The following is a 26,991-nucleotide window of genomic DNA, read 5'->3' as shown; positions in this document are numbered from 1 at the left end:
ACTGCACACTTTTCCCCAAGTTTGTGCAATCCTTTCCAGAGGCTGAACTGGAAAGTGCTTTCAAACTATGGCCAATAAACAATAAGGTGAAGCTGAAAACTGAGTTGAAGTCCCCCAGCACAGTGAGCTCAGCAATGGCAACAATTCCGCACTGTCTTTACTGAAGTCCATTCATGAAAACAACCTGCAGGAGGCCTTGTCTGAAACAGTGTCACTTCTGCAAATCATCATTACCACACCGATGACAAGCGCTGAATCTGAGAGAAACTTCTCCACTCTCAAAAGAATAAAAACATTTACACGGAATACAATGGGACAGCAGAGACTGAACGCCCTGGCGATGCTTTCTATTGAAAGTGAACTCATCCACGGACTGTTGGATGTGTTAAAATAATTCTGCGATAATTTAGAACTGAAGGAAGGAGATCGGAGTCAGCTCAAGGTCCAAACAGGGATTTAATCTTGATCAAGAGGAGAATTCACAGAGCAACACGCTGGTCCGTTACAAAGTGAAGACTCAATGTGCTGTGAGACAAACATAGTATTTATCTATCTTTTGTGGGTGTGTTCTCACTCTCAGTTCACATGGAATGGATGGAAGTAGTAAACTCAGATGTTTATCCAGACCTTGCATGTGTCGCAAACCCCACCTGGGTCGTAAACCACACATGGGTCGCAAAACACACACAAATGGCCTCAGGTCACAGGTCACATTTACACTAAACCTTCTCATGTAAGTCTTCAGTTCAGATATCTCTTATCAAGAGTTACAAAATTTCCATCACAAACAGCAAGGTCACAGAGAAGTTTGCGCACATGAAGGACCGCAGAGCGTCATTCCTCTTCAAGAAATGATCCTCATCTGTGAGTCTAATTCAGCCGCAATTTTGTTGTCAAAGGTGCTGTGGTCCCCTCTCTCACTTGCTACTGTGTTTTTGTTGTGAGGGTATGAGAGTAATATGTGGTATTTCTGGATTGCATTATAAGATTATCCTGCATGGCCCCACCAGAGTTTCCAGACCAAAATCGCCACTGTTCCTTCCATATTATGGAGGTCAGTGAAGTAAAAATAGCAGAAGTCATTAAGAAATTGTCAAATTCCAAGGCAAAAGATATTCACAATCTAGATACCTGCTTCATTAAGAAGTACAGCTCTATATTGCCGAAACCTTTAACTCACCTCATCAATTTATCCATTAGGACAAGTAAATTCCAGAATAGCTGGAAAAAGGCATTATTACACCAGTCTTTAAAGCAGGAAATCATGAAGAACGTTTTAACTATCACCCTATTTCTAAAGGAGAAACAAAGCTGTGCCCATTATGTCCTCATGTTCTGAGAGTGAATTTTGGAGGTGGTGTATTCAAGATTGTAGAGAAATGGTTTTATGGTATGTGTATTAGTGTACAGTGTAAATGTAGAATTTTTATCCCATTGTGCTGATTATGTATTTTTTGATGTGTAATATAGCTTTAACGTGTTGATCATTTATGTAATTGTATGCTGATTATTTTATTGCTCATGTACAAGCCAAACTAGGGACAAGAGTCGGAAATTAGCAATAACTATAAACTCTCTGTACAGCACAGTCAGTTGCATTCTCTGTATTGGAACTAACTGTATCGTCCCTATTTAAATAAAATTCTATTCCATTCCGAGACAGGAGCCCAGGTGCAGGCCGGGGTCGACCACACCAGATATTTGCTCCAGTAGAGTCCAGAATCAACATCCTAGATCTCTGTCCAGAAGAGCACAATCCCCATACAGCTCAGCCAAATTCGTCTTTTGGGTAAAAAGCATCGGAGCGAGACCTCCTCCCCTCCTCTTTGTTAGACGCTCCACAGATGGCCCCGCCCCTTGCGCATCGAGACCACGCCCCAAGTGAAACTTCCCCAGCTGCTAGTTTTCAGAGTGGGCGGGGCTGCGTGTTGTCTTCCTGCTCTACCTTCCAGGTGTTCGTCACTCCGCCGGATCATCCTCACCGATCAGTCCGCTCTCAGTCCTCCTTCTCCCAGTGTTTTTTATGGAAACATGGCAGCGCCGCTAACCGACCAGGAGAAGCGGAAGCAGATCAGTGTCCGGGGCATCGCCGAGCTCGGGGACGTGGTGGAGATCAAGCGGAGTTTTAACCGACACCTCCACTTCACTCTGGTGAAGGACCGGAACGTTGCCACGCCCCGTGACTATTACTTCGCCCTGGCACACACCGTCCGGGACCACCTGGTGGGCCGCTGGATCCGCACCCAGCAGTACTACTATGAGAAGGACCCCAAGGTAGGAGCAGCAGAAGCCCGCAGCCACAGCCACAGCGTGCGTCTGACCGGGAGAAAATCCATCCATCCATCCATCCATCCATCCATCCATTATCTACCGCTTATCCTGTATTCAGGGTCGCGGGCCGGGAGAAAATGTGCTGAAAAACAGATGTTCTTTTGAAATTCCCCAATTATCTGCAGATGCAAAGGCGTTGAAAAGCATGACCCATGACCCGGTTTTGGGTGACCAGACACAGATTCGGCATATATTTAACCCCTGAACGTTACTTAATTTAACAAGTATATTAGTTTTGTAGAAACGCTGTTTCTTAGAGTCGGAAACGCTTGCAATGTCGTAGGTAGCATTTCGGACCGTTTTTAAAACTCACTATTTCGTCTATACATAGTCATTATTGGTGCATTGTCCATATGCCGATATTTGCAGATGATCTCTAAGCAATCAACTCTCAAACGTCTAAAGAGGTATGTTTCGAGTTGCACGCATTTCATCAAGGCAACTATGTATAGTGATATTTTTAATTGGAGTTTAAACGTTCTCCATGATCTTCTCTTGGTGCAGTTCTCTCATTAGGAGAGAGGTGTGCATAATTATAGCCAATCAACTGTAATTTTGATATATTTTAAGGCTTAAAAAGTAAAACAAATTGAAATCAATATTTCCAATAGTCTGACTTGTTTTTCTCTGTACAATGTCTTATATGGAGGAAAATGATCTCACGTTTTTAATATTTCCTTCATTGTTTGTTAGAGAACATGATGTATGAAAATACTACCGTTACATATTTGCAGAATCATTCTTCTTCTATTTGGCTGAAGGACCATGTTTATTTGCTTTCTTGTATAATCTGTGTGGAGGTGTGGAGATCTCCTTTTTAAGAATAATTGAAATTCTCCTAACCAGATTTTTTTTACAAGCAACAACATGATGCAACAATAGTAATAATATTGAAGAGTGTAGTAGTTAATTTAGAGCTGATGATGACAAAATAAAACGTCAGTGTTCAAGCAGCACCCTGGGAGGAAGATATGTTTTTTTTCCTGTTAGTCAAGAAATAAATGACTTAAAACATGAACTGACACGTCCTGAAAGTCTGCATTCTGTTTCCTGATCAGATCTCTATTTTAACAAAAACTTCCTGTTCTGCAGCTTCTACTGTTGAAGCTGATCAGGGTTCGAAGAAAGTAGTTCCGTATTAAACTCCAGTTTCTCCTCTGTGCAACGTGTGTGTATTTCTGAGTGTTTGTGTGTGTCGACATGATTACACATTTATTCGGGGTGCGAACCTTGTAAGCACAATATAACGTAATGAAGACTTATTGATCATTCCCAGGGCTGCAAGGTGGTGTAGTGGGTAGCACTGTCGCCTCACAGCCTTCTGTGTGGAGTTTGCATGTTCTCCCCATGTAAGCGTCGGTTCTCTCCGGGTTCTCCGGCTTCCTCCCACGGTCCAAAGACATGCAGGATGGGGAAAGGTTAATTGATGACTCTAAATTGCCTGTAGGTGTGAATGTGAGCGTGAGTCTGTCTCTACATGTCAGCCCTGTGATCGAACTGGCAACCTGTCCAGGGTGTACCCTGCCTTCGCCCAATGGCAGCTGGGATCGACTTCAGCCCCCCGTGACCCTGAATACAGGATAAGCGGTAGACAATGGATGGATGAATGGATGGATGTTCATTCCCATTTGTATCTTTTCTCCCTGCCTGAACAATAATCAATCAGTGATCTGATCAGTAAACCTACTCTGTCTCTCTCCAGAGGGTTTACTATCTGTCTCTGGAGTTCTACATGGGCAGAACGCTGCAGAACACTATGATCAATCTGGGCCTGCAGAACACCTGTGATGAGGCCATCTACCAGGTACCAACACATATGTCTGTCTGTCTCTCCCTTTCAAAAGTGATGACATATTAAAAACATTTCATATATCATGTATTCATTGGATATAATGTGTTAATGCTACAGATGAAGTCGGGCTGATGTGATAAATCACCATAGCACCTTTTACACTGCCCTTTCGTTGCGGGAGTATCAGGTCGGGTTCACACTGCATCTTTCCATTGACGAATCTCATTGACTTTGCATGGGCTTGTGTCACATTATGCTGAAATGAATTGTGGGTCCGCTTCGTTGCATCGCTTGCGTCGCTCACGTCGGAGAAGTTGAGGAAAATTAAACTTTTCGGGCGTCGACGGATCCCTCAGCCAATCACATCACATCTCCCCCATGCGCCAGACACGCCTTCCCTTGTCCGGCATCAGTCCGTCAACGTACGACAACGTACAGACCAAAGGTACAGACACACCAACTCCGGCAACGGACGTCAAATCAACGGATCCCATTCATTGTCTATGTAGAGCAGGAGCTCCGCATGATGGATACGGCACGTCGAGTTGACGGCCCAGTCGCCGTATGTGAATTTGCATAAAGTTCGATAGATTGAACTTTATGCAAATGACGTCCGTCCAACGCAATGCCGCCGGCTCCAGAAACTTCGTTCAAACTATCAAACTAGGCAGTGTTGATCAAATATTAATCCAGATTCTGTTACTGCACTACACATTTCCCGCCTCAAATGTTTTCAGAAACATGCTATAGCGTGTAGTTTAACTGTAAAATGAGATCGTTTGTGGCCCGGCCGCCATGTTGGAAACGGCAGAGCGAAACTCAAGCCCCGCCCACTTCCCAGGACGTCTATCCAATTGATCCAACTTGAACACAGAACCGCCCACTCGCCGGTGCATTCGACCGTCCGTTCCGTCCGTATCCGTCGCTGCCGGAGTTGGTGTGTCTGTACCTTTAAACTTTAGGCAAATGAGGAGCAGCCAACTCGCGCGCCGTCTCTCGACATTCGCCGCGACGCTACCAGAATGCATTTCACATAGACAATGAATGGGACGCGGGGAAACACCGCTGCCTGTGGACACGCCGCTGCCTGTGGACACGCACCTTAAAGCACGTCGAGTTGACGGCCCAGTCGCCGTATGTGAATTTGCATAAAGTTCGATAGATTGAACTTTATGCAAATTACGTCCGTCCAACGCAATGCCGCCGGCTCCAGAAACTTCGTTCAAACTATCAAACTAGGCAGTGTTGATCAAATATGAATCCAGATTCTGTTACTGCACTACACATTTCCCGCCTCAAATGTTTTCAGAAACATGCTATAGCGTGTAGTTTAACTGTAAAATGAGAACTGTAAATGAGAAAATTCGAAACAAGCCTACAGACACACCAACTCCGGCAGCGACGGATACGGACGCAACGGACCGTCGAACGCACCGGCGAGTGGGCAGTTCTGTGTTCAAGTTGGATCAATTGGATAGACGTCCTGCGAAGTGGGCGGGACTTGAGTTTTGCTCTGCCGTTTCCAACATGGCGGCCGGGCCACAAACGATCTCATTTTACAGTTAAACTACACGCTAAAGCATGTTTCTGAAAACATTTGAGGCGGGAAATGTGTAGTGCAGTAACAGAATCTGGATTCATATTTGATCAACACTGCCTAGTTTGATAGTTTGAACGAAGTTTCTGGAGCCGGCGGCACTGCGTTGGACGGACAGCATTTGCATAAAGTTCAATCCATCGAACTTTATGCAAATTCACGTACGGCGACAGGGCAGTCAATTCGACGTGCCGTATCCATCATGCGGAGCTCCTGCTCTACATAGACAATGAATGGGATCCGTTGACTTGACGTCTGCTGCCGGAGTTGGTGTGTCTGTACCAACGCGTCCTTCCTCCTTTTTTCAACCCCGTCATCTTTATAAATGCTACCGAGGCAGAAATGCGTAACAGAATATTCTGCCTCTGATGGTACAGACACACCAACTCCGGCAACAGACGTCAAGTCAACGGATCCCATTCATTGTCTATGTAGAGCAGGAGCTCCGCATGATGGATAAAGGTGCGTGTCCACAGGGGCGATTTTAAACGCGAGTGGACGCGCCGCTTCCCGGTATTGCACGCTTGGCAGGCTGCCACGAGAGGATGATTGACAGGCGCTCTCCTTTAAACAACAAATTTTTGCGAGCGTTCCCGAGGCGGCGAGTCGAGCCCGGCACCTCTGATTAGCATAAAGTAGATTCGACTTAAACTTTAGGCAAATGAGGAGCGGCCAACTCGCGCGCCGTCTCTCGACATTCGCCGCGACGCTACCAGAATGCATTTCACATAGACAATGAATGGGACGCGGGGAAATACCGCTGCCTGTGGACACGCACCTTAAAGCACGTCGAGTTGACTGCCCTGTCGCCGTATGTGAATTTGCATAAAGTTCGATAGATTGAACTTTATGCAAATGACGTCCGTCCAACGCAATGCCGCCGGCTCCAGAAACTTTGTTCAAACTATCAAACTAGGCAGTGTTGATCAAATATGAATCCCGATTCTGTTACTGCACTACACATTTCCCACCTCAAATGTTTTCAGAAACATGCTTTAGTGTGTAGTTTAACTGTAAAATGAGATCGTTTGTGGCCCGGCCGCCATGTTGGAAACGGCAGAGCGAAACTCAAGTCCCGCCCACTTCGCAGGACGTCTATCCAATTGATCTAACTTGAACACAGAACTGCCCACTCGCCGGTTCGTTCGGCGGTCCGTTGCGTCCATATCCGTCGCTGCCAGAGTTAGTAGGCTCGTTCGACTTGATGTAGCCGCCTGCAGCGCGCCACCTAACGTGATGTATTGTGGGTTTAAAGCGATGCATGATGGCTAGAATTTGTGTCCGACTTAGCAGCCGACTGCAAAGACGTCACAGGGTCGCGACCATATCACGTGACCAAAAACATCGCGAGAACAAGTTTTTAAGAGCCGCTTCTTGCGGCGCTTGGCAGCGCGGTGAACGGTGGCTGCAACTGGCTTGCCCACACCTCCGCTACAGCGGAATGGTTCTCATTGGTTAAACGTTCAATGACGTGTATTCAGGTCCGCACTCGGCGGCCACCTTGTGGTGAAATGATACTTTTTATTTTGGTCGCATTGATCTCATGGCTTGATCTAAAGTTCCGTGCATTGTGTTGTGAGTAGGCCTATTATATGTGAGGTCTGGTTAATACAAACATAGAATGATAATACAAATATACTGGGAAAAAATAATGCCTTCCACATGTTGCCTTGCGTGTGTGTGTGTGTGTGTATTTATGTATATATGTATGTGTGTGTGTAATATATATAGCAGGAGTGCGTAAAATCAATATATATATATATATATAAAACATATCCTCTTTGGTTTGCTGCTGTGTTCTATCGCTTGAGCACTATAGTCACGTTGACTTTGTTGTCCGACTTGACGGCGTTTGGCTGCCGTCTCTTTTAGAGCCCGCCCTCTCAGACACCTGCAGCTCTCGTCGGCGTGATAAGTCAAGTCAAGTCATGCCAAGACCATCCCGAACGAGCCTGGTGTGTCTGTACCATAGCTAAGGGAGGTCGTCACAGAGCCACAGCAGAGGCGAGATGAGTCGATACGGCGTTCTTTGTGAACGAAGCGAGCCAGCGAGGTAGAAAAGATATACGGTGAATACGTTACCAGGGTGACACACCGCCGGCGGATTTAACGAGCTCAGACATAGATCCAAAGAAGATAAAATGCCGGTAGTTGCTCTTACCAGGCCGCCGTTATATGCGTCTACATGTTTATGATGCACAGCAACTTCACTTGTTGAAGAGTCGTTTCCGACGCCCATTTAACACGTCACACGGGCACGGCCGTCTCTCTCGTTCCGCACCGCCGGGATGCTTAGTAAATGCCGACACCATAGAGGTGTTATGCCACAAAGCAAAGTTCTTTATAAATGGTGGAATCGAGCATATTTTTGACTCTCCTTCCTGCCATTATGGTGGAATTTCTGTTTAAAAAGGTCAACAGGGAATTTCAGAAGCATTAAGAGATCATTTCAATTCATAATCACCAGTGAAAATGTGATCCTGCAAAGTGTGGGTGTGTACGTGGGTGTAGTTAGGTTTGGACATGGAGGAGTTGGAGGAGATCGAGGAGGACGCTGGCCTGGGCAACGGAGGATTGGGACGACTGGCAGGTACACACTAACGTTTTACTGTTCTCTATACGTGATATGTCCCCGTTTCATGAGAAGTTTTCAATAACATTTTATTCATAGTGTCATATCACAACAAAAGTTATCTCGGGACACTTTCCACATCAAGCAGGGCTAGAAGGTGCATGAATTTCAGAGTCAATGGATTTTCAAAGTCCCAATTTCACCAGGAGGAAGAGTTACAGCGCCACCTCGTGGAGAGAAAAAAACTGCCCGAACAGAATTTTAGGAACATTTTAGGAAATCTTGGAACAGACCAGGATGTTGGGTTCTATCTGCAACGGTAGTAGTATTAACAGTGTCATTTCATCAAATGCCTCCCACCTGACCATCTCAGAATGTCCTGAAAAAATTCAAGTACAAAGACACTTGTTAATAGGACAAATCCAAAATATTAGGTCTCTACTGTCAACAGTTTTCTCATGAAATCATTGAATGAAGGGTAGTTTAGACGGTTTTTGGCATCATACTCTGAAAAGCCATTTTTAAACGGCAATATCTGGAAAACTATCGCACCTGTGGCCTTCAAAATTTCTACAGTGTATATCTGTTACTAATAGCCTCCAGACCTGAAATATCAGGGGTATAGCTCAATGATAACCTAGTATGGTAGGTACTTAAAATGTGGCTTGTTGAAATAAAGTAGTACATTTGAAGAGTAGCTGAGCTCCCATTTTTGCAGATAAAAGACTTCTATCACTTCTGCCTCTATCTCTGGTGTTAGCTTAAACATTCTACAAAATATGGTTTCTCTCAGATGATTAGTTTCACAGATATTAAGGCTCAAAAAATGGAAGTAAACACATCTTTGCCCAACTTCAGAGTCATATTAAAAAAAACTGACAACAAGTATCAGGTCCAAACTTACTTTTTTTGAAAGATCATATTCTTGTTAAAATCATATAAAAAAATCGGGAGGGTGTTTTGCCTCAATTTGTAGCAGTGATTTTTTTTTTTAAATCCTGATATTGGTGGGGTTTTTGTGGTCGGTTTTGGTACTGCATGTCCTAACAGCCTACCAGTAAACACGACAGGAGGGCAATTCAATTGTGTTTTTTACCATTTACCAAAGACTTATATGTGACTAAATGCTACTGATAAATTTAGCCTTACGAAAACATTCAAATGTAGCACAGTTATAGTTACAGAGGCAATAAGTCCTTGAATGTGAGTTAAACATGCTGAAAGCAGCTTTTAATGTCTTAAACCATGAATAAACATAGCATAATATTGAAGTGTACATTTTGTCATACTTTAAGTATATAAATTACACAACCAAATCAAATAATAATCTTAATTTGAGCATAAAGATTTTACATTACAGTAGAAAATTCTCCAAAGTTTGATTAACAGTTTGTCTCTATGCTCACTATGAGGGATCACACATTTTTCATCTTTTAGATCCAATTCCTTCATCACATTCATTAATTTCACTTTACAAATTGTCTATACATCTCTGCTCTGTTGTGCTCATCTTTTTTGATGGCATACATGCACCCAGTTTCTGTAGAGGGAACGTCAATCCTTGCAATTCTAGCCTGCAGTGCACATTGCACGTCTTCTCTTCTTGGCCAGTAAAAACTCTTGGCAGGGCCATGTGGGTGCATGAACTGAACCAGTACATCTTCATCTTAAACATCTCTGATACTTCCTATCCACCATTTCTGATCATACACATAACTCACATATTGTCTCATAGTGAGCATAGAGACAAACTGTTATTCAATATCAAACTTTGGATACTTTTGTACAGTAATGTAAAATCTTTATGCTCAAATTAAGATTATTTGATTTGATTGTGTAATTTATATACTTAAAGTATGACAAAATGTACAGTCTTCAATATTATGCTATCATGTTTGTTCATGGTTTAAGACATTAAAAGCTGCTTTCACCATGTTTAACTCACATTCAAGGACTTATTGCCTCTACAACTGTGCTACATTTTAATGTTTTTGTGAGGCTTAATTTATCAGTAGCATTTAGTCACATATAAGTCTTTGGTAAATGGTAAAAACACAATTGAATTGCCCTCCTGTGATGTTTACTGTAGGCTGTTAGGACATGCAGTACCAAAACCGACCACAAAAACCCCACCAATATCAGGATTTTAAAAAAATCACTGCGACAAATTGAGGCAAACCCCCCCCCCCCCCCCCCCCCCCCCCAATTTTTTGATTTTAACAAGAATATGATCTTTCAAAAAAAGTAAGTTTGGACCTGAAACTCGTTGTCAGTTTTTTGGAATATGACTTTGAAGTTGGGCAAAGATGTGTTTACTTCCATTTTTGAGCCTTAATATCTGTGAAACTAATCATCTGAGAGAGACCATTTTTGTAGAATGTTTAAGCTAACACCAGAAATAGAGGCAGAAGTGATAGAAGTCTTTTATCTGCAAAAATGGGGGCACAGCCACTCTTCAAATGTACTACTTTATTTCAACAAGCCACATTTTAAGTACCTACCATACTAGGTTATCATTGAGCTACACCCCCGAGATTCCATGTCCAGAGGCCATTAGTAACAGATATACACTGTAGAAATTTTGAAGGCCAAAAGTGAGTTGGTTTCCAGATATTGCTGTTTAAAAATGGCTTTTCAGAGTATGATGCCAAAAACAGTCTAAACTACCCTTCATTCAATGATGTTTCATAAGAAAACTGTTGACAGTAGAGACCTAATATTTTGGATTTGTCCTATTAACAAGTGTATCTTTGTACTTGAATTTTTTCAGGACATTCTGAGATGGTCAGGTGGGAAGATTTTCAGAAATTTGATGAAATGACACGGAATGACCCGTATGGAAACCAGTGGAAGGTATTTAGCTAAGAGAGCCTGGACAAACACGGCTTGCAGTAAAACTGGGTTAAACCTGCCTGACTACTCGTACAGTCTGTGCACTTACCAGACAACACCAAATGCTCCATAGCCAATGGGCCTGTCGGCCTGTCAGGTGGGAAGATCCCAGGTCCTTCCCCTGCACCACCTACCCCCATCTGCACTTGAATTCCACGCTGTCTCTGTCACCCTTCCTTTCAAGCTCAACATCATAGTGATCTATCGCCCACCCGGTCCTCTCCGTGACTTTTTAGATGAGATGGATGCCTTCCTAAGCTGCTCCCCTGATGATGGCACACTACTCGTCGTCCTCGGTGACTTCAACATCCACCCAGGAAAGCTGCACTCTGAGTTCATTGACTTCTTCTCCACATTTGACCTCATACTCTCCCCCTCTCCACCCACCCCCCCACCGGGCTGGGAACTAACTTGACCTTATCTTCACAAGACCCTGTGGCATCTCGGCACTCTCTGTTACCCCGCTCACTGTGTCTGACCACCACTTTGTGACTTTCTCTCTCCCTGTGAAGTCCAACACGTCCCTTCCCTCTACGCCTCGAACTGTCATCAGCCGCCGCAACCTGAAATCCCTCACTCCCTCCGCTCTCTCGTCAACTGTTCTTTCCTCACTACCATCCACAGAACAATTCTCCCTAATGCCTACTGAGGAAGCCTCCTCCATCCTGATGTTCTCACTCTCCTCTTCTTTGGACGCTCTCTGTCCCCTCACGACAAGCGCAATCTCCCTCCCCTCCCTGGCTGTCCGAATCTCTGCGAACCAACAGATCAGTGTTGCGAGCGGCAGAGAGAAAATGGAAGAAATCAGGTCAGGATGAGGACGTTGCTCACTACCACCACCTCCTCTCTGACTTCACCTCAACTGTTTCGGGGAGGTGAGGGAGGATTTCTAGCGGCTTTCAAGACAGCTACAGTGAAGCCACTCCTGAAAAAAACGGCCCTAGACGCTGTGTCTCTTCTTTCATTCCTCTCTAAAACCCTGGAACACGCCGCCTACAACCAACTGTCATCCTATCTCTCACAGAAACAACCTCCTTGAGCCTAATCAATCAGGCTTCAGGACTGCTCACTCCACTGAGATGACCCTCACAGTGACTGAGTCCCTGTGAGACGCCAGAGCCTCATCCCACTTCTCCATTCTCATTCTCCTTGACCTATCTGCTGCAAATCCTCCTCTCCACCCTGGCTGAACTTGACATCACTGACTCTGCTCTAACCTAGTTCACATCATACCTAACAAATCGCACCTTTCAGGTCACATCGAATGGCTCTATGTCCAAACCCTGTTCTCTGGAAACGTGTTCCTCAAGGCTCAGTATTAGGACCGCTTCTGTTCTCATTATACACTGGATCACTAGGCTCTGTAATCACATCAGATGGATTCTCCTACCATTGTTATGCAGACAACACCCAGCTGTTCCTCTCTTTTCCCCCAACCTCCAACACCCACATTGCAACTCTCATCTCAGAATGTCTGGCAGACACCTCTGCAGCTAACTACAACTGTGCACCAACTCAAGCTTAATCTGCATAAAACTGAACTCCTCTTTATCCCAGGGAAAGACTGCCCTTGCATATGGTCACTGTCAAGGACATAACAGTATTGCCTTCGTCAACTGTGACGAACCTGGTTGTAATCCTCGACGACCAACTATCCTGCATCCCCAACATCACTGCTGTGGCCCGATCCTGCAGATTTGCCCTCTACAACATCCGCAGGATCCGGTCTTTCCTCACAAAGGACACAATGCAACTCCTAGTCCAAGCACTGGTCATCTCCCGCCTTGACTACTGCAACACTCTCTTGGCTGGACTCTTGGCCTTGCGACTAAACCATTGCAGCGTATCCAGAATGCTGCAGCACGCTTTGTCTTCAATCTCCAAGGTTTCTTACAGTAGTAGAACAACAGTTCTACCACAACCAGAACTGTTAAAACATGGCCTGAAGGTGCTTCTGAACAGCTTCAGGACTGTTTTGAGTCAACAGACTGGGATATCTTTAAACACCAAGATCTGGAGCAGTACACAACATGGACTATATAAAATACTACTATATAAAATACTGCACAGACAATGTTACTGTGGAAAAGCGCATCCGGGTCTACCCAAACAGGAAGCCGTGGATGACAAAAGAAGTGCAGTGCCTGGTCAGGGAGAGAAACATCGCTTTCAGGGCTGGTGATGCAGCGCTATACAGCACTGCCAGATCCAACCTGAAGCATCTCGGGACAGGTGCTCCAGGAATGTGCAGACCAGCTGGCTGGGGTTTTTACCACCATTTTTAACCAGTCACTGTCCCAGGGCACCGTCCCTCCCTGTCTCAAGTCCTCAACCATCATTCCAATTCCAAAAAAGTCTTCCATCAGCAGCCTTAATGACTACCGTCCAGTAGCACTTACCCCAGTCATCATGAAGTGCTTTGAGAAACTGGTACGTACACACATCATCTCAAATCTCCCACCCAGGTTTGACCCTCACCAGTTTGCCTACAGAACCAACAGGCGCACAGAGGATGCTATCGCCACAGCTCAACATGCTGCTTTGTCCCACCTGGAGCGGCAGGGGAGCTATGCGCGGCTCCTATTTGTGGACTTCAGCTCAGCATTTAATACCATACTCCCCAACAGACTAATGACCAAACTTTTAGAACTGGGAATATCCAACTCTGTCTGCCTTTGGATAAAGGACTTCCTGTCAGACCGCTCCCAGAGGTGAAGGTAGGCCCCCACATCTCCACAGCCCTTAGCCTAAACATCGGCTCGCCTCAGGGCTGTGTGCTGAGCCCCCTACTCTACACCCTCTACACGCATGACTGCACCCCCGCACACTCCAGCAACGCCATCATCAAGTTTGCTGATATTACCACAGTTGTGGGGCTCATCTCTGAGGGAGATGAGTCGGCTTACCGGGACGAGGTGGAGCAGCTGTCAATGTGGTGTTCAGACAATAACCTTGTCCTGAACACCTCCAAGACCAAGGAGCTGGTCATAGACTTCAGGAGGAAAGCCAAAACAGACACTCAACCCCTATTCATCGGGGGGAAACAGGTGGAAAGGGTATCGGATTTCCAGTTTCTCGGTGTGCACATACAGGAGGACTTAACTTGGAACATTAACACCACAACCACCATCAAGAAAGCACAACAGAGACTGTACTTCCTGAGGGTTCTCAGGAATAACAATTTGACTCAGAAACTTTTGGTGTCATTCTATCGTTGCTCCATAGAAAGCATCCTGTCCTACTGCATGTGTGTGTGGTTTACCAGCTGCACAGTGGCTAACCGGAAAGCCCTCCAAAGGGTTGTTAACACAGCCCAAAAGATCATTGGTTGCTCACTCCCCAACCTGGAAGAACTGTACAGCTCTCGCTGTCTTAGTAGGGCTAAAAACATTCTAAGGGATTCGTCCCACCCAGGTCACCAACACTTTGAGTTATTGCCCTCGGGCAGACGTTTCAGGTCTCTAAATGCTCGGACTAACAGACTTAAGAACAGTTTTTATCCAAAAGCTATAACAGTGCTTAACACCGCAAATACCTTTACCTATGATGGTACATGATGCAATCTACTGTGTTTTGTTTTGTCTCCTTAAGCTGCTACGATGTGCGTGTGTGTGTGTGTGTGTGTGTGTGTGTGTGTGTGTGTGTGTGCATGCGTTTTGGTGTGTAAGCTTGTCGTTTTAAATGTGTCTTTTAAAGGTCTAGCCTATTTTTTGGATGCTTTTAATGTTAAATTATTTATGCACTTTAAGGGATTGTACTGTACATTTCGTTGTACTGGTACAATGACAATAAAGACAATTCTATTTAAAAAAAAATTGGTCCCAGCACAGAACCTTGTGGAACACCATATCTAACTTCAGTGTGCCGGGAGGATTTTTCATTGACAAGCACAAACTGTAATGTGGTTCCTTTTGATGCCAATTAATTTTTCCAGTCTACATATAAGAATCTCATGGTTAATGGTGTTGAATGCAGGCTTAAGATCTAGCAGGACAAGAACAGAAACCAGTCCTTTGTCAGAAGTGATTCACTTCTAAAACGTCTTCAAGGTAATTTGTCACGTCTGCAGCGTGTTTCCTGGACTCCATGGCGACACTTGGTCTGGCAGCATATGGTTACGGGATCCGGTACGAGTTTGGCATCTTCAACCAAAAGATCAGCAGTGGATGGCAGGTACACACACACACACACACACACACACACACACACACACACACAGACAGACAGATGGACTCACCTCACCTCACCTCTCAGGTGGAGGAGGCAGATGATTGGCTGAGGTACGGGAACCCCTGGGAGAAGGCGAGACCTGAGTACATGCTGCCAATTAATTTCTACGGCCGAGTGGAGACAACGGAGAGTGGCGTGAAGTGGGTCGATACTCAGGTCAGAGAGCGATCCATCGACATGAACGGCTGCTTTTTGTTTTCATCTGGAGCATAAATTGTGTTTTTGTGTGTGTGTAGGTCGTGCTGGCGATGCCCTACGACACTCCAGTTCCTGGTTACCGTAACAACACAGTCAACACAATGAGACTGTGGTCGGCTAAAGCGCCAAACGACTTCAAACTGCAGAACTGTACGTCGTCATCATTATTTGCATTCTGGATTAATTTGATGATTAATTTTCTCTCTTTCATTAATGGATTCATTGTTTGGGCCATGTATCATCACTGTAAATGTCTGTCTTCCACCAACTCATGATTTCTAAAAGCACATTCGGGTTTCTGCATCTTTTGGTTTAACTCTGGTTGTTTTAATATGTTTAATAACTGGATATAATTCCTTGTTTCTGCAACATCTTTTCTTTTGTGCGGTTCACATTTTAATGAGCAACACATTTCATGATATCACTGTCCGTCAAAACCAGCCGGACTTTGAGATTCAGGATCCTTGTGGTTCAGTACTAGTCCCCGAACTGAGTCCGTGTCTCTGTCTCACAGTTAATGTTGGAGATTATATTGAAGCTGTTCTGGACAGAAACCTGGCTGAAAACATATCCAGAGTCCTCTACCCCAACGACAATGTGAGTACACAGTCCAGGTACTTCTCCCGGAGTACTTTCTACTTCTCCTCAACTACATTCACAGTAAATAATGTACTTTTTTACTGCACTACATTTATGTGACGGCTTTAGTTGCTGTACTGATTCAGAAATCTCGAGTCTTTCTGTATCGTAGAAAGATAATTGGTAATAAATACCTGATCAAAAGGTGTTTGTAGTTTTTTGAAGGGAAGGAGTTGCGTCTGAAGCAGGAGTACTTCGTGGTGGCCGCCACACTGCAGGACATCATCCGCAGGTTCAAATCATCCAAGTTTGGCTGCAGAGACCCGGTGAGGACGGCCTTCGACACTTTTCCTGACAAGGTGAGACGAGGTGTACATTTACTCAACTACTACACTTTTATGAGCTACTTGTACTTTCTACTTCTCAGAGGTAAATATTGTACTTTTTATGCCACAACTTTTCTTCTAAAGCTTTAGTTACTTCTATCTAACAATGTTCCTCCTGTGGTGGTGACTCATGTGCTTCCTGTCCTGTCAGGTAGCAATCCAATTGAACGACACCCACCCGGCCCTGGCCATCCCAGAACTGATGAGGATCCTAGTCGACATCGAGAAGCTGGACTGGGACAAGGTCTGACTGACAGAGTAACTAAGTACTGTAAGGACTACTTGTCCATTTTGCTTTCTAAGTGTGTGTGTGTGTGTGGGTGTGTAGGCGTGGGACATCACCACTCGTACATGTGCGTACACCAATCACACGGTGCTGCCTGAGGCGTTGGAACGCTGGCCGGTCTTCATGTTTGAACAGCTGCTGCCTCGACACCTGCTCATCATCTACGAAATCAACCGCAGACACCTCGAGGTAAGACTCTCCTGGACTCTGTATAATACTGTATATATAGAAGTCAGTAGAAACTTGTGTCACAGTATTAAACACTATTAAATAGTGATTGTACTCCGTTTCTCCCAGAGGATGGCAGCCATGTTTCCCGGAGACGCAGATCGTCTGCGTCGGATGTCCCTGATCGAGGAGGGAGACCCGAAAAGGATCAACATGGCTCACTTGTGTGTGGTCGGATCTCACGCCGTCAACGGAGTTGCACAAATTCACTCAGACATCGTGAAGACCACCGTGTGAGTCCAGGAGATGACCAATCAGAGCAGAGACTGACAGTCTGTTGTTCACAATGATGATCTGAAATCCTCTAGTTCTGTATGAAGGACTGTTCTTTATGACTCTATATATATATATATTATATATATAATATATATATATAGACGGACGGACGGACGGATGTACAGACAGACAGATCGGAGGGACAGACAGATAGATCGGAAGAACAGACAGACAGACAGGCCAAACGGAGGGACAGACAGATAGATCTGAGGGACAGACGGACAGACAGGCCGAACGGAGGGACAGACAGACAGACAGATCGGAGGGACAGACAGGCCGAACGGAGGGACAGACAGATAGATTGGAGGGACAGACAGACAGACGGACAGATCGGAGGGACAGACGGACAGGAGAGGCAGACAGACAAGGGGATCAGATGGACGGACAGACCAACTGATGGACAGACGGACGGGCGGACAGACAGAGAGAGACGGATGGACAGACAGATCGATGGACAGACAGACGGATCAGAGAGACGGACAGAAGGCAGGGACAGACAGGGACACTGTATTTTGATAAGCTGTTGCACTCTTCAGACTCGTGGTGTGAGCGGAACCGGTCCATAGGGTCCATAATATTTATTTTATTACATTACATTATTATTTATTTTTACATAATAAAAATGCCGCTGTGTGTCTCCGTCCAAAACCCGCTGCGCTCGCGCTGTCTGCTCGCACAGATCCGCTCGTGCGCACATGCGCTGATGCAGGTCGAGTGTTGTCGAGAAATATAAGCAGAGACGGCGCTCCTTAAAAACAACATCACGCCATGTGTGTGTGTAGTATACTAACCCTATTTTTTTTTTATTCCCGTCTATTCTAGTTTGTTTCCACACAGGAAGTGTTGTTGGGTTTGAACTGTTGAGTCAGATTTTGAATATGAATCTTGAGTGGCTATAATTATGTTTTGATAATAATCTGGATGTTTTGTTGCTGCAGGTTTAAAGACTTCCATGAAGTGGATCCTGAGAAGTTTCAGAATAAAACCAACGGCATCACTCCTCGCCGCTGGCTGCTGCTGTGTAACCCCGGCCTGGCTGACATCATCGCTGAGGTGCGGACCTCTACTGATGACTGATCCACTTCAGACCCAACAGATGGTGGTGATCAGAACAGTGATTAATGATTATATTGATTGGGGCATTGATTGTTGTTGTGCAGAAAATCGGAGAAGACTTCCTCACTGATCTCACCCAGCTGAAGGAAATCCTCCAGTTTGTTGACGACGAAGAGTTCATCAGAGACGTGGCCAAAGTTAAACAGGTGCAGAGACATATGTCTGTCCCTGCCTTCTGTCCGTCTCTCTGATCCGTCTGTCTGTCCATCCATCTGTCTGTCCATCCGTCTCTCTCTGTCTGTCCGCCCGTCCGTCTGTCCATCAGTTGGTCTGTCCGTCCATCTGATCCCCTTGTCTGTCTGCCTCTCCTGTCCGTCTGTCCCTCCGATCTGTCCGTCTGTCTGTCTGTCTGTCCCTCCAATCTATCTGTCTGTCCCTCCGTTCGGCCTGTCTGTCCCTCCGATCTGTCTGTCTGTCCCTCCGATCTGTCTGTCTGTCCCTCCGTTCGGCCTGTCTGTCCGTCTGTCCCTCAGATCTATCTGTCTGTCCCTCCGTTCTATCTGTCTGTCCCTCCGTTTGGCCTGTCTGTCTGTCTGTCCGTCTGTCCCTCCGATCTGTCTGTCCCTCTGTTCGGCCTGTCTGTCTGTCCCTCTGATCAGTCTCTCCAATCCATCCGTCCGTCTGTCCCTCTGATCTGTCCATCTGTCCATTTGTCAACAGGAGAGTAAGCTGAAGTTCACGTCCTTCCTGCTCAATCAGAACCAGGTTCAGGTGAACCCGGACTCCATCTTTGACGTCCAGGTGAAGCGGATCCACGAATACAAGAGACAGCTGCTCAACTGTCTGCATGCCGTCGTGCTCTACAACCGTAAGACCAACGGGCTGGCCATGACTTGACATATTCACACATTGATTGACTGATGGAGAAGTAGCACAACATATACACTGTGTGTATTCAGTATGCGGACACTCTTTAACTCTGGAACTATTTATTTAGAATATTAACAATAATTATATCATTTCCATTCACAACAACTGATTTATTTCTGATGATTTTGCAAATGTATATCAATAATTTAAATGTGATCTAATATAATAATGCTTTTTGAAAAGCAGTGGTCTTGGTCTGAGTGTTGCTGCCCCCTGCTGGTGGATCTACACTCTTCAGTCTTCGTTGCTACTTTGTGTTTATTTTATTTGTGCTCTTTTAGGAATCAAGCTGGAGCCCAACAGAGAGTTTGTTCCCAGGACGGTGATGATCGGAGGAAAGGTGACCTGTTCACTTGTCCACATCAATATCGAGTAAAGTAAAGAGAAAGTGAGGAATGTTTTAACTGTCTCCTGCCTTGCAGGCGGCTCCCGGATACCACATGGCCAAGATGATCATCAAACTGATCAACTCGGTGGGTCAGGTGATCAATAACGACCTGGCGGTTGGAGACAAACTCAAAGTGATCTACCTGGAAAACTACAGAGTCTCTCTGGCTGAGAGAGGTGAGGAGGGGGAGAAAGGGGGGGAGAGAGAGGAACTAGGAGGAGAAGCTGGAGGGGGGAGAGAGAGGAACTAGGAGGAGAAGCTGGAGGGGGGAGAGAGAGGAACTAGGAGGAGAAGCTGGAGGGGGGAGAGGGAGGAACTAGGAGGAGAAGCTGGAGGGGGGAGGGAGGGAGTAGGAAGGAAGTAGGAGGGAGTTGGAAGTAGGAGGGAGTAGGAAGGAAGAAGGAGGGAGTAGGAAGAAGGAGGGAGTAGGAAGTAGGAGGGAGTAGGAAGGAAGTAGGAGGGAGTTGGAAGTAGGAGAAAGTTGGAAGTAGGAGGGAGTAGGAAGGAAGAAGGAGGGAGTAGGAAGAAGGAGGGAGTTGGAAGTAGGAGGGAGTAGGAAGGAAGAAGGTAGGGAGTAGAAAGTAGGGAAAAAGAAGGAGGGAGTAGGAAGAAAGGAGGAAGTAGGGAAAATGAAGAAGGAGGGAGGAGGAAGTAGGAGGGGGTCGTAGGATCAATAAACATGCGTTGTACTGAATGGTGGCTCTGATCCCAGTGATCCCGGCTGCCGACCTGTCGGAGCAGATCTCCACAGCCGGAACGGAAGCGTCGGGAACAGGAAACATGAAGTTCATGTTGAACGGCGCTCTGACCATCGGTACGATGGACGGAGCCACGGTGGAGATGGCCGAGGAGGCGGGGGAGGAGAACCTCTTCATCTTCGGCATGAGGGTGCCGGATGTGGAGGACATGGACAGGAAGGGGTGAGGAGGCTTTACTTCACTTCCTGTCTTCACAGTGATTCTGGACATGACTATCTTCAGGCTCTTTCATCGGCTGGTCATTTTCTCTGTTCACTGATGAAGCTGTTGGTCCGTAAAATATCCTAATCAAATTTTCATGAAGTCCAAGGAGACTTTGAATGTCTTGCTTTGCTTAATAAATAACAAATTATTTAATCGATAATCAAAATGATCCAGAATTCAATCCCATCGATCCTCAAGGTCGATCTCAAGTCGATCAGGTCTATTTTTATGGATCAGTATTGATCATTTATGTACTTATGTACTGTATATATTGTTTGTTGCAGCCTTTGAATAATCTTGAGTCAGTTTCAGGAATTTTCAGTCATATAGGATCAATAACTTTCTCGTCTTTATTCAGGACTTTAAGTATCTGGATTAAGTAGCTTCTGTAAAACAAGCTGTTATTTCACTTTGTCAGATCCATAAATATATTCATATCGGACCAATATTAAAAAACTCCGAACAGGACATCCTTCATTGAAATTTTTGCAGATTCATTTTCAATTTATTCATAAATTGATTCAAAATTTTGAGCTCTACTCACAATTTCTACTTGATTTATCCGAAGCTACAGTTTTCCGTTATATTATTATGATTATTCTGTTATTTATCCGCGGGCAGTTTATGTATTAAGATCTTATATTTTTGTTGTTGTCTTAAAATCCTTTTTCTGATTTTTTTCTTAATTCTGTTTATTTTCATCTTTAAAATACTATACAATCGCATTAAAAACAGGAAATGCTTTATTTAAAAAAAAAAAGGTTTTGAGTGTCCCTGAATGCACCTTGCTCTCAGCTGCATCACCTGATGGTGGCACTTCAGCATGACATCACTTCCAGTTTACCTGCAGGTACAACGCTACGGAGTTCTACGAGCGTCTGCCAGAACTGAAACTGGCTGTGGATCAGATCGAGAACGGCTTCTTCAGTCCTGCAGAACCTGAACTCTTCAGAGACCTGATCAGCATGCTGATGCACCACGACAGGTAGACGCGTATCATCATATTCTCGTTCCCATTATTATTATACTATTATTTTTACATGCAGAAGGAGAAGAGAGTTGTCATGTCACACATCTGAATGCTCTTTCATTCATTTAACTTGAATTAAGCTATTCAATAATATAATTAATACTGTTTACTAATGATTAGCAATGCAATAAAAAAAATTATTTTATCATTAGTGTGTTTACTATGACATAGTTTATCAATTGTATATTGTGTCAGTTGATACGAGTGTAATATTCTATGCAGCATATGAAGGATTTCATGATTTGTAAAACATTGAATTGACCCGTTGACAAATGTCAATCATATATCATAATCATGTTTATAGACGTTTTAAATATCACATAATCGTCAACAAATACTTTAAAAGCAGAATACAAATGTATGTGTGCAATATGGAATTACTAATAATGAGTTAACATAATGGATTACATTTATTAATGATATTGTTTACAGTACTATTGATGAACTAATGTTGATTTAATCAATTTAGCAATAATGAATGATGGTTATTATAGTATAACAGTAACATATCTATGAACTGAACTATGTATTAACGATGTTACTTTCTGAAGGTGTAAACACTTCTCATTTCCTCTCCTGCAACATCACATGGACATGAGTGTCATCGCTAGCTTAGCTTAGCACTCAGACTGGAAGCGGGGGGAAACTGTTAGCTTGGCAGCGTTTAAACAAGCGTGTCTGTTAGTGTTGTTTCAACAGTTGAACTCTGTGTTTCAGGTTTAAGGTGTTTGCCGATTTTGAAGACTACATCAGGTGTCAGGAGAGAGTGGATGAGCTGTACAAGGTAACTCACTGATATTAATATCCATGTAAACATTGACTATAGTCTGTCCCTCCGATCTGTCTGTCTGTCTGTCCGTCCCTCCCTCCGATCTTTCTGTCTGTCCCTCTGTTCGGCCTGTCTGTCTGTCTGTCCCTCCGATCTGTCTGTCTGTCCGTCCGTCTGTCCCTCCGTTCGGCCTGTCTGTCTGTCCGTATGTCCCTCCGTTTGGCCTGTCTGTCTGTCCTTCCGATCTGTCTGTCTGTCCCTCCGTTCGGCCTGTCTGTCTCTCCGTCTGTCCCTCCGATCTATCTGTCTGTCCCTCTGACTATAGTTCAAGCCTTTTATTTTTATTCAGACAGTGTGGAAACAGGGAGAGAGAGGGAGAAGAGATGCGGGAAACTGATCACAGGCCGGGAGTCGAACCCAGGATCATCGCGTCAAGGAATTATTGTTGATATTTTATTCCGTTTAGTCAAGGTCTTCTCGGTGTTTATTATTCTTATTCGTATTTTTATTATTATCATCAGTGTGATCTGTGTATTAAGTGACAGGAGGTTTACACTCTCGAGTTCATCAACATACAATCATATTTTTGTTTATGTTCTGACCGGCAGTTTGAATTGTTTACACTTTGCTTTTTGAGAAACACTCCTATTCCTAACTGCTATTCCTTGACCTTTGGCGAAAACGTAACAGGGTTAAGGAAAGGCGATAGGAGAACTCAAAAGGATTTAGGAAAAGACGACCGCGGTGCTCAGAGAATCCGACCGGACTTTCACTATCTACGTCATTATAATGCTGCTGATGATTGACAGCTGATGATCCGGTGATTGACGTGTGTCTGCTCTGGAGAAACTACAATAATGGACTACAAAAAGCGCATTGTCCACTTCTCCCCATGTTGTTGGTTCTATTCAGAGCTGGTTCAGGTCCAGCAGCTCCTCCTCCCTGCTGCTGTTAAAATCAGCCTTTTATTTTTATTCAGACAGTGTGGAAACAGGGAGAGAGAGGGAGAAGAGATGCGGGAAACTGATCACAGGCCGGGAGTCGAACCCAGGACCATCGCGTCGAGGACGTTGAGCCTCTGTACATGGGGCGGCTGCCATAACCACCGCGCCACCGGCCACCCCTATATAGAGGATATTTAACAGACTACAGCTCGGTTCCTCCGTTACGAACCTCCAACGGTTCATTTTTCATATCAACAATAATTAGAATCATTAATCAAATCAGTGTAAAATTAATTTGGAAAACGTATGACTTGCCCTCATATGTGTCTGTTCAATATCCTCTATATAGGGGTGGCGCGGTGGTATATATATATATATATATATATATATATATATATATATATATATATATATATATATATATATATATAATATAATATAATATAATATATATATACTTGTTCCCACAATGTTTTCTAGCCATCGTGCATCTCTTCAACCCACAATACATCATGTTAGGTAGCGCGCTGCAGGCGGCTACATCAAGTCGAATTCCCCTACTGTTTGTTGGATGGCTCTAAATACTTCAATACCCATGAGCCTCCGCTGCACTTACTATTGAGGGCGACTGATTGAGAATCAGAAAGTGAAGTGTAATCTTAAGCTTTAGAACAGCTCGGTGATTGGATGTTTCTTGATGAAATGCACTCTGGGAGTTGGAGTTGACTCCAGTTGTTGCCTTTTGACTTGGCTTTTTAATCCAAGAACCAGATATTTTCTAACACGGTTCATCTTTTGTTCTGAGGATTTGAGTGAATGATAAGACGCTCTTGGAACCAACATCCAGTGTTTCCTGTTTCCCTTCAGAACCCCAAAGAGTGGACCAAGATGGTGATTCGCAACATCGCCGCCTCTGGAAAGTTCTCCAGTGACCGGACCATCTCCCAGTACGCCCGCGAGATCTGGGGGGTCGAACCATCGGACGTAAAGATCACGGCGCCCAATGAACCGTTAGAGGTTCGTAACGGAGGAACCGAGCTGTAGCATCTTTCTGCAGCAGGTATTTAACCTAGAATCACGGTCAGAACCTGAACGTCTCAATGTCTGAGCATAATCTAGAAACAAGTATTTCCCTCAAGATTTAAGTGTTGTCTTCTTTTCTTTATTTTCACGCCTTCATGTTAGTGTCCAAGGGAGTTAGCCCTCTTAAAATCCTCTCAATCTCTCATTTTGTTTTTGACCGTTCGCCGTTGCCTTTGGTTGCAAGTTAATTTCAGATTTTTTTACCGCAGTAAACGTCAACACAGAACTCAAAATACTTACCATTGACTTTAAGGGCCCTAGTTTCATGGCGCAGCGCAGGGTGGCGGAGCTGGCGCAATGCAAGTTTCGATAGGCACAGCCTTGCGCACGGTCAGTTTGGCAGTTTGGTGGATCGCCTGCGCTAAGATGGGTGTGGCGGCGCAGCAGGGGGAGGCGTCACAGATTCAGCTTGGCGCAGCGGAGGTTTCGTGGCAAAAAGCCTTGCCGAGACTGCGCCGAAAGCTCGCCAGCTCCAACCTGGTCTACTCTTGGCGCAAGGCGGATTACAGCTGGCGGAGTGGCAGTTGTGCTCAGCGATGCGCAGTGCGCACACGTCACCAAGACCTCACAGGCAGGTTTCCACAGTTCCAGGCACATTTAAATGCAATAAATAATCACAACAAACACTACTTAATGCTAATTGAATCTAATTGAATTGAGTGAATTTATATCTATATAGATTGTCCCGTCACATCTGACTTCAGATCAAAGGCGTAACTGAAACTCAGCCTGACTGAATTAACACAGCTGAAACTTGGACCAGAAACGTGCAACTTTGCCGCAAGCTGGAACCGTGGCTGCAGCTGGTCTGAGCGGCACGCGAGGTCCCGGTGTCCGACGGGGAATCCGGTGCAGCTGTGGAGGGCAGATGATGAAGAGGGTGATGATGATGAATGGCCCAGCCGGCTCGTGCAGGCACCGGGTTCTCGCCACCATTATGTCTACTGCTGACCCTGTTTTGTGATAGACATGCCTAAAATGTGCCTACAATTTCTACAGTGATATAATATCGGCATTATAATTATTATGACTATACACACGCAGAGCGCGTGATGCGCGTGGTGGGAGGCGGTGCTGCTTCTGTCATTGGGTAGTCAAGTCACGAAACTTGCACTGCACCTCGCCTGGCGCATTAAAGAGGAGCTCATTTGATTGGTGAAGATCTGAATCGGCTGTTAATCCCACTCCACGCCTTGTCTCCAACTCACGCCTTCTTCTCCTCCCTCTTTCCCACTTAAGCGGGTGGGAGTGACGGGAGGAGTGCCTGCGCTAGCCTGCGCGGTGCACGAAACTTGCAAAGTCCAGGCGGACACATCCCGTTGGTGTGGCGCAGGTGCGCTGTGCGCCGACTGCGCCTGGTCTACGAAACAAGGGCCCTAAGAGTTTCTCCATTGACCTGAAACAGAAACATGTCACTTTTGGCTTACAATAACCTCAAACCTTCAGTAGTAAACTCTTCTCCATTTACTTACACTAAAATTAAAAAATAAAATCCACTACTTTACAGTACCTTACAGCTAATTGTTGTTTTTCCAATAACTTACCAAATAAGTAAATATCCCATTGCTTTAAAATACAGTTAAACTAAAAGGATTTTCTGTTGGCTTTCAGTTTGATTTGAGTAAAACACATTCTGTTAACTTACCTGAAGTTAATGGAATTCAGTAAAAGGTTCTTGACTTTCTATTTACTTAAAATCTTTTCCCACTAACTTAGAGCAAAACTAAGTCGTCACTAAGTATTTGGAGCTGGAAGTCAATGTCGTCTCCACTGTGGAAGAAATACTTTTAAAACACCTTTACCTTGATTTTTCAGTTAAGCTGTGAAATGACCATAATCATATTGACTCCAATGCCTTACAGTAGAACAAAGTTTGTCTTCCATTCCTTTCCATTGACTTCAGACGGTTGCATTCGCCACATTGACACACACTGTTCACCGCATACTTAATAGCACAGTTACACCCAATCTTTCCCATTAAACTGTAGTGGGTTCATACCTTGATCTGAAATGAAATATTTCCACTTAACTGATCAGCTGGTTTTGTTTACTGGCCAAACTAAAAAATGTATTTCTTTGACTTCCTGAATAATTACGATTGACTTACTTCCTCTGACTGTCAGATGAGGTGAATGATCATTGTGTGCTCTATTGTTAAATGTTCTTTTCTCCTGCACTTTATAGCTTCCTTAATACAACTGGTGGCGCTAGTGCTGCGTTCAGGTCATGTTGCTTTAAAGGCAGCCATTGGGGAAAGATTCACATTGGACACTGGACACCATAATCGTCATCAGGAAACTCCAAACTGTTTTGTGAGGAATAAAAATACTGTGAATTAACAATATAAGACTATATTGTTGTTGCTGTCTATTACATTTGGGTTTACTTACATTTTACGACAGATTTTAATTTAATGTGGTGTTTTTTTTGTGTGTTTGTTACCAAGTGCACATTTTTGGAAT

General features: G+C 44.6%; 1 protein-coding gene across 3 annotated transcripts; it reads left to right on the top strand.

Moving 5' to 3' along the window:
* The first annotated feature begins 1,961 nt into the window (after positions 1 to 1,961).
* pygb (phosphorylase, glycogen; brain) lies at positions 1,962 to 26,864 on the top strand. 3 transcript variants are annotated; one of them, XM_084021616.1, is made up of 21 exons: positions 1,962 to 2,274; positions 4,034 to 4,135; positions 8,232 to 8,310; positions 15,254 to 15,357; positions 15,439 to 15,570; positions 15,651 to 15,762; positions 16,127 to 16,209; positions 16,407 to 16,550; positions 16,729 to 16,821; positions 16,906 to 17,052; positions 17,161 to 17,324; positions 18,306 to 18,420; positions 18,528 to 18,629; positions 19,144 to 19,291; positions 19,635 to 19,693; positions 19,776 to 19,917; positions 20,454 to 20,661; positions 21,554 to 21,688; positions 22,451 to 22,517; positions 24,314 to 24,506; positions 26,714 to 26,864. In XM_084021616.1, exons 1-20 carry the CDS (start codon positions 2,032 to 2,034, stop codon positions 24,488 to 24,490), a joined length of 2,556 nt encoding a protein of 851 aa, XP_083877742.1. In that variant the 5' UTR covers positions 1,962 to 2,031; the 3' UTR covers positions 24,491 to 24,506; positions 26,714 to 26,864. The 3 variants fall into 3 exon arrangements, 2 of the variants coding, with proteins under 2 accessions (XP_083877742.1, XP_083877741.1); XM_084021615.1 differs by having other exon boundaries at positions 24,314 to 26,864; XR_014597984.1 differs by lacking the exons at positions 24,314 to 24,506; positions 26,714 to 26,864 and having other exon boundaries at positions 21,543 to 21,688.
* The last annotated feature ends 127 nt before the right edge of the window (positions 26,865 to 26,991 follow it).

The sequence above is a fragment of the Eutrigla gurnardus genome, assembly GCF_963514095.1.
Source record: "Eutrigla gurnardus genome assembly, chromosome: 11".
NCBI lineage: Eukaryota > Metazoa > Chordata > Actinopteri > Perciformes > Triglidae > Eutrigla > Eutrigla gurnardus.
The sequence above is the reverse complement of the archived record's forward strand: the minus strand, read 5'-3'. Positions and strand labels throughout refer to the sequence as shown.